The sequence below is a fragment of the Cyprinodon variegatus genome, unplaced genomic scaffold, assembly GCF_000732505.1.
Source record: "Cyprinodon variegatus isolate N-32 unplaced genomic scaffold, C_variegatus-1.0 Scaffold428, whole genome shotgun sequence".
Taxonomy (NCBI): Eukaryota; Metazoa; Chordata; class Actinopteri; order Cyprinodontiformes; family Cyprinodontidae; genus Cyprinodon; species Cyprinodon variegatus.
In genome coordinates, this window is record NW_015150881.1 from 268638 (window position 1) to 280447 (window position 11810).

At 40.0% G+C, this 11810-nt stretch overlaps 1 protein-coding gene across 2 annotated transcripts in view; it reads left to right on the forward strand.

Annotated features, from left to right (window-relative positions):
* Positions 1-1525: 1525 nt before the first annotated feature.
* LOC107093495 (mast/stem cell growth factor receptor kita-like) overlaps positions 1526-11810 on the forward strand; it is a 30894-nt gene continuing 20609 nt past the window's right edge. For both annotated transcript variants that reach the window (XM_015388591.1, XM_015388592.1), the window contains exons 1-6: positions 1526-1760; positions 5105-5380; positions 5456-5740; positions 8731-8870; positions 9713-9881; positions 10259-10448. In XM_015388591.1, coding sequence (XP_015244077.1) covers positions 1706-1760; positions 5105-5380; positions 5456-5740; positions 8731-8870; positions 9713-9881; positions 10259-10448 — 1115 coding nt within the window. In that variant the 5' untranslated portion in view covers positions 1526-1705. The remainder of the gene's footprint in view (positions 1761-5104; positions 5381-5455; positions 5741-8730; positions 8871-9712; positions 9882-10258; positions 10449-11810) is intronic.

The window sequence follows — 11810 nt, forward strand, 5'->3', positions numbered from 1 at the left end:
GCCTTAATGCTCAATTCCGATTTTTTTTTGGTGAAATGCGATTTTTCGCATTGCCGTTCACATTTGCAAATATATGCGACTTGTATGTGATCTCCTGTGTAAACTGCATTCATACAACGCAAGTGTTTCGCATGCTCAGCAGAGGATGCAATGACATCACAGGCCAGCGTGCTCTATGTTTACAGAAAAAAGCATGGATGGTAGCGCTGGAGCACATCTAGCGATCTTTGCCAACCATAAAAACATAATCTTTTCAAGATGGTTAAACATAAATACTGCTTTCCACATCATCGTTCACCATGGTTGTTGTTTTTCTTGCCACTAAGCATAGTAAGACCCAGAATAGTGACCTTTGCTGAGTATTAATGACACAGATTCCGACAATCAGTTCCGACAATTCTTATCAGATTCAGGACCACATAGCCAACTGGCCTGGGTCGCGTTGGAAAAAGTTGGATCTATGTTGTTCAGACAGCCAAGAAGAGATCAGATCCAGATTGCAAAAAATCGGATTTGGGTCACTTCAGTCTGCAGTGTGAACTTAGCCTCTGGGAGACAGAACAAAGACTGGGGTAATCAATTCAATTCAATTCAGTTTTTTTATATAGCGCCAATTCACAACACAAGTCATCTTAAGGCACTTTACAGTTCAACCAGATCATACAGTCAATTTGATTCAAAGTATTCTATCTAAGGAATACCTGTTAAATGCATCATCTCATTGACTCGAATGCAATCTCTCACACTAAGCATGCTTGTAGCGACAGTAGAGAGGAAAAACTCCCTTTTAACAGGAAACCTCAAGCAGAACTAGGCTCAGTGTGAGCGGCCATCTGCTGAGGCCAACTGGGGTTCAAGGAGACAGAAGCAGAGATACAAAAAGCAGCTGTTAAAGGCGGCCCAGTCCAGGAAACACACAGCCAGGCAGACGAGCACCGAGCCAGCTCCCATGCCAGAGGATAAAGAGAGCACATCCAGCCAGTCACGGGCAGAGAAACAGGACTACACTGGAAAACAGGACGATCTCCAGCATCTGTAAACAAGAGCGTTGATGGAAGCAGCACAGCTGATAATCAACTGATATGGAGCAGGTGTGGATGGAAGAGACTAGAAGGGAGCTAGAGGAAAAGAGACAGGCACAAGGGGGCAACAGAGAGTAACTTGAGACTGCTTGATTGTTATTGAAAATAAACCAAAGATTAACAAAAGAGAATAACTGATGACTTAAAACTAAAAACTGAGTCCTAAAAGGGGAGAACCATAACAGCCACTACTTTATATTAATGTTTCTTTTTTGTTGTGGTTGTTGTTGTTTTTTTTTTTTTGCGAGAAAATGTGATTTATCATTTGAAGACAATTTTTTATCAAAAGCCTAATCCAGAGGATAAAATGTTTCCATGTTTAACCCACATTGGTTTGTTCTGAACCCAGCCTTTTTCAGAGTGTAGAGAGAGGAGTGGCAGCCATCCAAAGCAGGGAGCAGAGGAGGCTGTGCCTTTAAGCGCCTCAGTGTGAGTGAGCTTCACCAGGAGGGAGTCAGAGTCTACTGAAGTCCATCACCGCCGCTGTGCGCTCCTCTCTCTGGATGGACCTGTCCTCTATCTTTATACCCGTGGACTGAATCAGCGGTTTGCCACCGCGGGATGGTTATTTACGCGCTTGAAACGCATGGAATAAAGTAAAAAGACGCCTAAATTATCTAATAATGAGGTCCCCCTGGGTCGTTTGTGCCTCATATCTAATCTTCCTCCCCTTTACAGGTAAGAAAAACACTTTTGATGAGTACAGTTGGGCTTCACAACGCCCGAAAGGATTATTTTTGTCTCACACTTATAGAAACTCTGCTTATTTAGCGCGCAAGTTATCAGTTCTTTATATTTATCTTATCCTTCGAAATCAAAGTCAGAGTTCAGCTTTATATTTATGAGACAGCACATAAAAGGCCATTAAAACTGTAACAGACTTATGCAAATTTGTGCGTAACTTCCATTTTCCACGGAAGGAGAGTTAACAGTTCCCACATTGTTCCTGGAGAGGAAAGGCTGTTAACCATGTTTTCCCTTAACCTGTTTGTCTCAGATCATATCTCAGGGCTCATTTGCATATATATATATATATATATATATATATATATATATATATATATATATATATATATATATATATATGATGTCCAACAAATGCTTTTTCTTAAACACCCTTTTCCAAACGGCAACAGGTGCGTCCCTTCGCTTCTCTTGGTTGTAAAAACATTAATTATTAAGGCTGTTCCCTCCGATATGACAGGGATTAGGTTGTGCGAGCAGAACAAACAAAAAACAACGCACACAAACGCACCATGTAACCGACAACTCAGCTCCCTTCACTGGATAGCACCTGCGTAATCTCTCCATACCAATTCCTCATGACTGTTTCTCTGTTTACTTTGGTTGTATTTGAGTAATTCTATGAAAAATGGAGGTGGATGAAAAGACTCAAATTCCACGTGTGATTTATTTTCTCTTGCGTTTTATCGTTTCTAATCTTCTTTAGTCCACATCTCTAAATATAAGTGGTAGGTTTTGCGAAATAGTTGTTTCGTAATTAAAATGTATGCATAGAAACGGTCACATATAAAAATAATAGCAATAATAATAAAGTGCGTAACAAAGCTCGGATGACGCATATTTAGTCCTTTTTGCAAATGTGGTCGTTTTATAAAATCACATTTTAGATGGGAAATAACATGGTCTGCCACAGGATATGCTGCCTATTTCAAGCCTTCAGGATTAAATTCAATTCAGTTTATTTATATAGCATAAAGTCACAACACATGTCATCTCAAGGCACTTTACAGTTCAACAGAACATACAGTCAAATTGATTCAAAGTTTTCTATCAAAGGAAAACCAGTTGATTGCCCCTCACTCTAAGCATGCTTGCGGCGACAGTGGAGAGGAAAAACTCCCTTTTAACAGGAAGAAACCTCCAGCAGAACCAGGCTCAGTGTGAGCGGCCATCTGCTGAGGCCAACTGGGGTTCAAGGAGACAGAAGCAGAGTATTAATTATGTCGTACTTAAATGGTGGTTCTACGTTTTCAAGTAAAATTAGGTGATTAGCAGTTTTCCCCCCCTCCTTTGCGGTAGCAGGAGATTACTTTAAGTCATTTCAGGGGGTTATAATCATTTAATTAAAGTCAGTGTTCCCAAATAAGGTAAATAATCAGAAATAGAGAGCAATTTTAATAGATTTCAGAGAATGTAAAAAAAAAAAAAAAAAATTAATCCATTTATTTTCCCACAATGGGGTAATTTACTCTCTGCATTTTGACCCATGTCCTTGGGGAGCAGTGGGCTGCCATTGTGCGTTGCCCAGGGAGCAGTGTGGGGTTAAGGGTCTTTGCTCAGGGATCAAACCGGGTACCCTCAACCTTCTTAGTAGACAAGTGCAGTGCTCTAACCACTAGGCCAACGCTCCCCCTAATAAAACAATATACCGCGAAATCAAATTCTACTGTTAAGGGCTATTTTCTTTTGAACTTCATAGAAACATTAAACTGTTCATAGAAATGAACTTGGTTAAGTGCATGGGTACATAATGGCTTCTTCAAGGTAATAGGAAATAGGAGGTCTAAAAGGGCAATGTGAGGTCAGGAAAGGAGCAAATTGACCAACACCCAATCCCATCTTTTTGTTTTGGCAAACAAAAAAGCTATAAAACAAACAAACCGAAGAATGTTGACTTTAAAACTGCCTCAGGTTTTTACACAAAACCTTTAGCCTAAACGGCATATTTTTCCAAACAGGCCGATCAGCCGGGAGACATGCGCCCACTGCCAGAGTAAACACAGATAGTCTATTGATGTTTTGGAGGGAGAGCATCCAGATGCTCCGTCAGAGCTCCACTCCAGCCCTGAGGCAACACAGTCACATGAAAATCTTGCTCTTGAAATGCTGCTTATCATGTGAAAAATCTCTGGATGATGGGGGGCTTAACTGAAACTAAAAATGTTGGTTTAGGCTGTATTCATCTTTAAGGGATGGAAGGCAGGGGCTTTTATGCATGATTATCTACTCAGTGGCTGGATTACTCATAATTATTGATTGGTCAGTTGAGTTGCGGCGGTTAAAAAGCGCACGGTCCTAAACTGGCATTGTGCCAGATATAACATCCTATTTAACCATCACATTATAAAAGCTGCAATTAAATTTAATGTTAAAGACTCTCTTCAGTGAAAGCAGAAATACCAACCCTGATTCCTTTACAGCTTCTTAAGTCTATCACATTAGTGTACTCAAGCTTGTTTATTATGTTTTTATTGGTAACTAAAAAGTCTTTATCAGAGTGCATTGAACACATTTTTGTGCCACTTAACCTTATTTTCCCATTTTAGGGTTTATAACCATGAGTTTAAGTGCATTTTATTGAGATTTAATTTCATGGTCCAAAATTAAGTGGTGATAACCTGGGATTCTATCGCTCTGTAGATCTGTCCTTGATAGAAGCATGACAAGAGGGAAATCATTGCTGAAAACAGGCATAGTAATTATCATTAGCAGTTTGCCACAAGCTGTGAGGAGGACAAAGGAAAAACGTTAAAAAAGGAAAGTCTTCATATGAGACAGATAAATTAACTGTTCAGACAGTTTAAAAAAAATGCTGCGTGTGCTGGTAAACCACTGAAATCCTCGCTGGTGGCAGTGTCATGCTGTGGGATAGCTTTTCTTCAGAGAGTACAGAGACTGCTGTCTTAGTTAATAGGAAGATGGATGGAGCTAAGCACAAGGCCATCCTTGGACAGAACTTGACAGGTGCTATAAGACACCTGAGACTGCGGCAGAGGTTCAACTTTCAGCGGGACAACGCCCCATGGCATACAGCCTGAGCTGGGTTTGTTCTAAACATATGCAGGTATTAAAAGGCTTACTTACAATCCAAACATAAATCTATTTGAGTCTCGGAAAATATGACATGAACTTGTGCTCTCCATCAAATCCAGCTGAGTTTGAACAAACTAGCAAAAGAAGCAATTTTGCACCTGATGGTAATGTTATCCTCCACTCTACTTTCTCAGTAAAAGGCACTAAAGTTCCTCCTAAAGTTCCTCCTTCTTCTTCTGTTTAAGTGTGGAGCAAGCCTGCCATCTTCCCTGTTGGGCCTCACACCGTGGTTCCCAAGGGGGGTAAGCTGGAGCTGCGTTGCCATGACAACGCCACAGCATCAGGTCCCCCGTTCACATTGAGGTGGCAGAGGGAAAAGAATCGCAGGCTGGACGGGGAGGTGCAGGAGGGAAGGACAGCGTCTCTTAAAATTTCAGAGGTTAAGGGCCACCACATGGGTCTGTATGTTTGTGTTAACAACAGCACCTTGGAGCACAGCTCGATTTATGTTTATGTAAAAGGTGGGTGCTCAGAATAAGACATCTCATGTACCTCCTATAGCAGTATAGAGTTTTTAATCTAAGTTATCTCTCCAGACCCTCAGAATGCTTTTCAGCCCAAAATGGTGAACAACATGCAGGTGCGGACCGGTCAGGACCTCATCATCCCTTGTCTTGCGACCGACCCAAAGGTCACCAACCTGGCTTTGGAGACCTGCGATGGAAAACGTTTACCCTCAGGAATGACTTACAGCGGCCACCGACAGCGAGGGGTCATCATCAACAATGCCACCAAGGAGTTTGAGGGTTGTTACAGATGTGTGGGACAGCTGGGTGGATTCAAGGTCATGTCCAGCTCGTATTTCGTGGACGTTCAACCGGGTGAGTAAGAGATATGAAGCAAAAGAAAAGTGTAACATGTGGTTCATGTTGCCTGAAGGGCCTCACATTAGTATTCCAATTGGCAACGCTTCACTCGATTTGTCTCATGAGTGTTGATGAAGTTAGAAAGGAGAGAAGGGAACAGACTGAGTGCTCACTGTGTGTGATGCTCTAAAGGAATCCATTTTTGGAGATAGTAGCATCTACACTGTATTTCACTGGACAAAGAATATTGCTTCTTACCTTCAATCGAGGCATTCTCCATGATAAATGTTTCTTTTTAAAAGCCAAAGGTTTTCCTTTTTGCATATGGGCTGTGAGGAGGACTGCAGCTAAAATAAACAGTCCTGAAAGGGAAATTATGTTCTTTATCTTTATTTGCTCACCAAGTGTTCCACATACACCATTTATAAGATGAATTATGAGCTGTTGAACCAAAGGTTTATTCTATATTATAACATTTTAAGGTTGTTTTATAAATGCAAAAAAATAAAACAATTTTAAAAGCTAAAAAACAAAGGTTTAATCTGTGTGGTCTGGTAGCTGCCTGTTTTAAAAACGTAAATCTTTCACTATGATAGTTCAGTATCGAACTAAAACAGGGGATGTGAACAAATGTTTCCCTAAAATATCAGGAGAATTTTTTTCATTTGATTACCCTTATTTTGAGGGTGTATATGTTTAACCTATGTGCAATTTAAATACCTTGTAAGATTGTGAAATCATAACAATAACTGACAAAATAGTGAACAAAATCTTTACAATTATTATTATTATTTTTTAAGTGTGATTAGACAAAGAAGTATTTTTGTATTTCTTTTTTCTTGGTGTTAATTGCTTCCACACCTGAATCTTGTCCCACCAAAATAACTCCATCTGGTCAGTAATATTATTTGGAGTCAAAAAACGGTGATACATCTTATCTCATAGGTGTGGCTCATTGTTGTTCTTGGAGCTCATGTACCCATTTTTTTGCTTCAGCCCTAAAAGCTTTGTAAAAACTATAAAACTGGACTTTTTTGGGTCATCATACTTATGTATGGTTTGCTTAAAAATGGTCCTTTTAATGACCCGAGCTGTGGATCTCTACAGAGGTATCATAGACCTCTGGGCTGCTGCTCTGCTTACCTAAACAGCCATTTAAGGGTGATGGCTAGGGGTGGGTATTGGCAAAGAAGTCATGATTCGATTCGAATCACGATTCACATGCCACAATGCGATTCTATCACAATGCATCACGATACTTGAAATATTGCGATGCATCGCGATGCATTGCGATATTTTCACTGAACACTGTAAGAAAAAGATGCAGCCCTTACCAGTGGCTGACTGACTGGGTATGATCTGGATCGTGTCTTCAGTTGATACGAAACTTAAAGCAACAGAATTCATTCATAGCTGTATTTATTGAAATGACTTTAGGAGGTGTTGCCATGAAAACAAATACTGGACAGAAATATTGCTATTACTGGTGTGGACACACTGACAAAAAGATCTTAGGATTCATCAAACATAAAATAAAATAAGGATAATCAGTGCCGTTTACATAGCTTCAGTGGTCCTTTTGCAAATTACGTGCATCATATCAATTTCTTTTTTACCTTCTTTGTTTTTAAAGCCAGAATGCATCCAAGCATCTGACTTGAAATGTAATGGAGCCGGGGGGGGGAATTTTCTCAGTCTCCTCCATATTTTGTTTACGAATGACTCGTCTCAGTATCCCGCGGCCGGAAATGCTAGTGACACAAGGCAGCGGGCGTCAACACATCCGCAGCGAAATCTGCTGGACTGGAAGTTGTATTCCACTTGGTTTGGCTGATGTGCGCCAGCCATTAATGTATTTTATTTGTTAATTTTTTTTAATTTTTTATAATCGATTCTTGCCTTCAAGAATCGATGCAGTAGATCACAAAAATTAGAATCGCGATACATCGTCATGACGATTATTTTGCACACCCTTAGTGATGGCTATGTTTATTTTTATACCATAATAGCTGTGAAGTGGCATAGACCTTTAGCTTTTAGTGCCTTTTTAGCTGTTTTAGAATCAAGCTCTGCTTTAATTTTCTCTACAACGTTGTCCCTGCCCTGTCTTGGTCTTCATAATGCTGTTTATTTTTTAATCTTCACTAGCAAACATTGGTGGCCTTCAGAAAAGAGCTGGATTTATACTCCTAATGGCTAAAAAAGATTAAATATTAAGAAAACAAACCTTTAGACACAAGATCAATTAGACGATTTAATAACACTATGGTCAGATGTTGGATTAATAAGTAATTCCCTTATTGATGAATATAGAAAATGGATTGGCTGGATTCAAACTATAATCTATAGAGATGCAAGCAATGAAAAATGTAACTTTAAGAAGAATAAGCTGAAAGCGATGGCCCTCTCATCCTCAGCACTGAATCAACACTTGTTCTTCTCTCAAGAGGACTGTGTCTACATGGAGACAGGGAGTGTTGGGGAAGCACTGCGATGGTCTGCTTATGACTGATGGGGAGGAGAAGAGGAGACGTGTGGGAAGGAGGAGTCGAGGGATTTGAGCAAAGCTGTGAAGTTTGTGTTTAGGTTAAACAGAATTACTGCAGAATAACTGGGGTAAAAAAAAAAGAAAACAATAATGATCTGAGCTCCTTGGGCTGTTGATTGTAAAAATAAACCATGTCATTTATGAGCAAACAAGCGTCTGTGAACTCGCATACACTGAGCTTTTTGTGTGGCATCATGTGAGCACAAAGCACCGGTCACACCCACCCTGAGGATCATTTATCTTGGGTGTTAACATGATACCCATTTGTTACACTTTTAATGGGGAATACTTATGATAGCGGTTTCCTAATAAAGTATCCCAATAAAAAAATATTCCTCAGAGCCCATGAAATTGGCTAGATGTTTGCACACTAGTGTTGTGATCAAAATGTGCGAGCTTGTTTGACCTCACTAAAAGCACAGTTAAGATGTCGTTGCCTTTGTCTCCCCTGTTGCAGTCGCAGAATCGCCTCCAGTGATCAGCCTCTCCCAAAACGGCACCATCATCCTGAAAACAGGGGAACCATTTGAGCTTACCTGCAGCTCCAGCAATGTCAACTCAGACTTCAGTCTTAGATGGGATTTCCCTTCAGGAGCGGTAAGATGAATCTTCAAAGTATTTTATACACTTTTTTCACCTCTGATTGGGAGCAGGTGTGAAAAAGAGCAGAGGAGGAAAGAAGCTAGGAAAAAAAGGAGAACACAAGAGGGCAGCAGAGGGCAACAAATGAAAACCTGAAAACTGAAAATAACCAGAAAACACAACAAAATAAGAATTCAACCACTAAAAATAGAAAATATGGAGCAAAGTAAAACTGAAAACTCAAAAGAAAAACATAACAGAACCAGAACTATGACAGAACTATTGCATCTATAACATAGCAAACAACTGAAGTGTTATATTCAAGATGGATTTTGTGGATTATCAGAAGCAACCGGCATCCAGCTTAACTCAGACGCCATGTGGGGTGAAAGAAAATAAATAAATAAAAAATAAATAAATACAAGTACGAGCATGCGCTACAAGAATAAGCAGAAGTGTGCTGCAGTTCTGTATTTTGGCCAAAGGTGGCAGTATCATTAGAAATGCTACTTTAACCTGCATATCGCTATAATAAGGCTACTTTCCACCATTATGACAGCTCTGTATGACAGACTAGATCCTCCCAAGGATTAAAGAATAGCAGCAGATTTAATTTATGCCTTTTTAGCCACTTCTAAATAATTTTTGTTGATTTTGGTGCAACCAATTAACAGATTAATATTATAAATAGCATCTATATGTATTTTAAAACGTTAAGTTGTGCGATTAAAAGCAAAAAGGCTGGTAATTATCTGAAAGAACTGGTTATATATGAGGTTGTGCTAAATTTAGGTAAAAAATGGTTTGGGTGATATAAACAGCACTGATGTAGCATGTTTGATGTAAATTACTCACAGCTTCCCAAAGAGACCTGGACGTCAAACATCCTGCAGAGCTTTAAGGGGTATGTTCGTTCAGCCTTACTTGAAATCGCCGCCGTCAGCCATTCAGATTCTGGAATCTACCGCTGCCACGGCCACAACGAAAAAGGCCACAATGAAGCAACAGTGAAGCTGGACATCCGTGGTAAGTCTGACAGATGATACTTGGTTAACATACGTCTAGCTGATGAGTGCAGGCCCTTTAAGGCTACAGCCTCATTTTAAACGTAGGATCATTATGTTTCCAGAAACAAATCCTGTCCAGCAGAACTCGATCCTGCTGAAATATATCACAGACTCCAAGTGTCAGACTAATTTTCATATAATGCAAATTCCCAGTCAGAGCCTCAGGAAAGCATCTGTCACTACGTAAATAACCTTATGAGAGCACACTGTGATTATTTTTTTAAGACATGACTCAGCAAACTGAAACATAACTCAAAATGAAGTGATGCAAATTGATTTCCAATTATCCATAAATATACAGCACTGCCGCAGCAAACCAATCTCTCTGTTCTTCAGATAAGGGCTTCATTGCCGTGTTTGGAGGTCCTAGTCCAGTCAAAGCAGATGTTAAAGAAGGGGAGAGCCTGACCCTCAGAGTGGAGTTTGACGCCTATCCTGCACCGCGCTCCATGTCCTGGTCTTACAACGGGAAGCATCTCCTCAACACCACAGAACATGTCATCACCGTCCGCCGCCATAAATATAGGTGCACTATATTCAGAGAACAACAATGCTGTAGTGTGTGTGTGTGTGTNTCAAATATCGGGTTAAATATCGGTGGGGTGGCCGATGTCCGATATTCAGTTTTAAGGCCGATACAGGCCGATACCGATAGGGGGCCGGTTATATCTTGCATCCCTAGTGCTAACTATTAGGGAGTTATAGCTGGTCTGACACACACATTTTAATATTCAGGTTGCTTAGAATGTTGATAATCAGTAAATGAGTATTGCAATTATGTAATTTTGGAAAAAAAAAAAGCTTATTTCTTAGCAAAGTGGTTCCCAACCCTGGTTCTCAGGGACCCCTGTAGGTTTTAGATATCGCTCAGTTCCAGCACACCTGATTCAAATAAGGGCTCCTACTCTGCAATCAAGTCCTGCAGGACCCTGTTAATTATGAATACTTTTCTGGTGTGATGAAAAATTGAGACATCTAAAACATGCGGAACAGGGGTCATTGGGGAGGAGGGTTGGGAACCACCGTCTTACTATGGAGACATTTTGTAAGTTTTTACTTAAAAATATCTTTACAATAGCCTTTCTATTTAGCCCCTTACCACCGAAACTGTCAGTATTTGGTTGACGTTTGTGGATTGAGGTGAATTTCTTGATGATTTAATGATTAGTAATCAAACAAATGAACACGGAGGCAGGAATCCAAAAATCAAACAAAGTCAAACAAACCAAACCCATGGAGATGTCTGGGGGAAACAATCACGAGGAGGAAAAACTCAATGAGTTGGAGGAAGTTTGACGAGGAACCAGCACTGAAGAAGTGCACACAGAGAGTATTTATGGGAGAGTGAAACAATGAGAGGACTAACGAGGTGATTGGGAGCAGGTGTGAAACCGAGCAGGACAGGAAAGGAGTTAGAGAAAAAGGAGAACACAAAAGGGCAGCAGAGGGCAACAAATGAAAACCTGAAAACTGAAAATAACCAGAAAACACAACAAAATAAGAATTAAACCACTAAAAATAGAAAATATGGAGCAAAGTAAACTGAAAACTCAAAAGAAAAACATAACAGAACCAGAACTATGACAGAACTATTGCATCTATAACATAGCAAACAACTGAAGTGTTATATTCAAGATGGATTTTGTGGATTATCAGAAGCAACCGGCATCCAGCTTAACTCAGACACCGTGTAGGGTGAAAAAAATAAATAAAAAATTAGATAAAAAACAAGTATGAGCATGCGCTACAAGAAAAAGCAGAAGTGTGCTGCAGTTCTGTATTTTGGCCAAAGGTGGCAGTATCATTAGAAATGCTACTTTAACATGCATATCGCCATAATAAGGCTACTTTCCACCATTATGACAGCTCTGTATGACAGACTAGATCC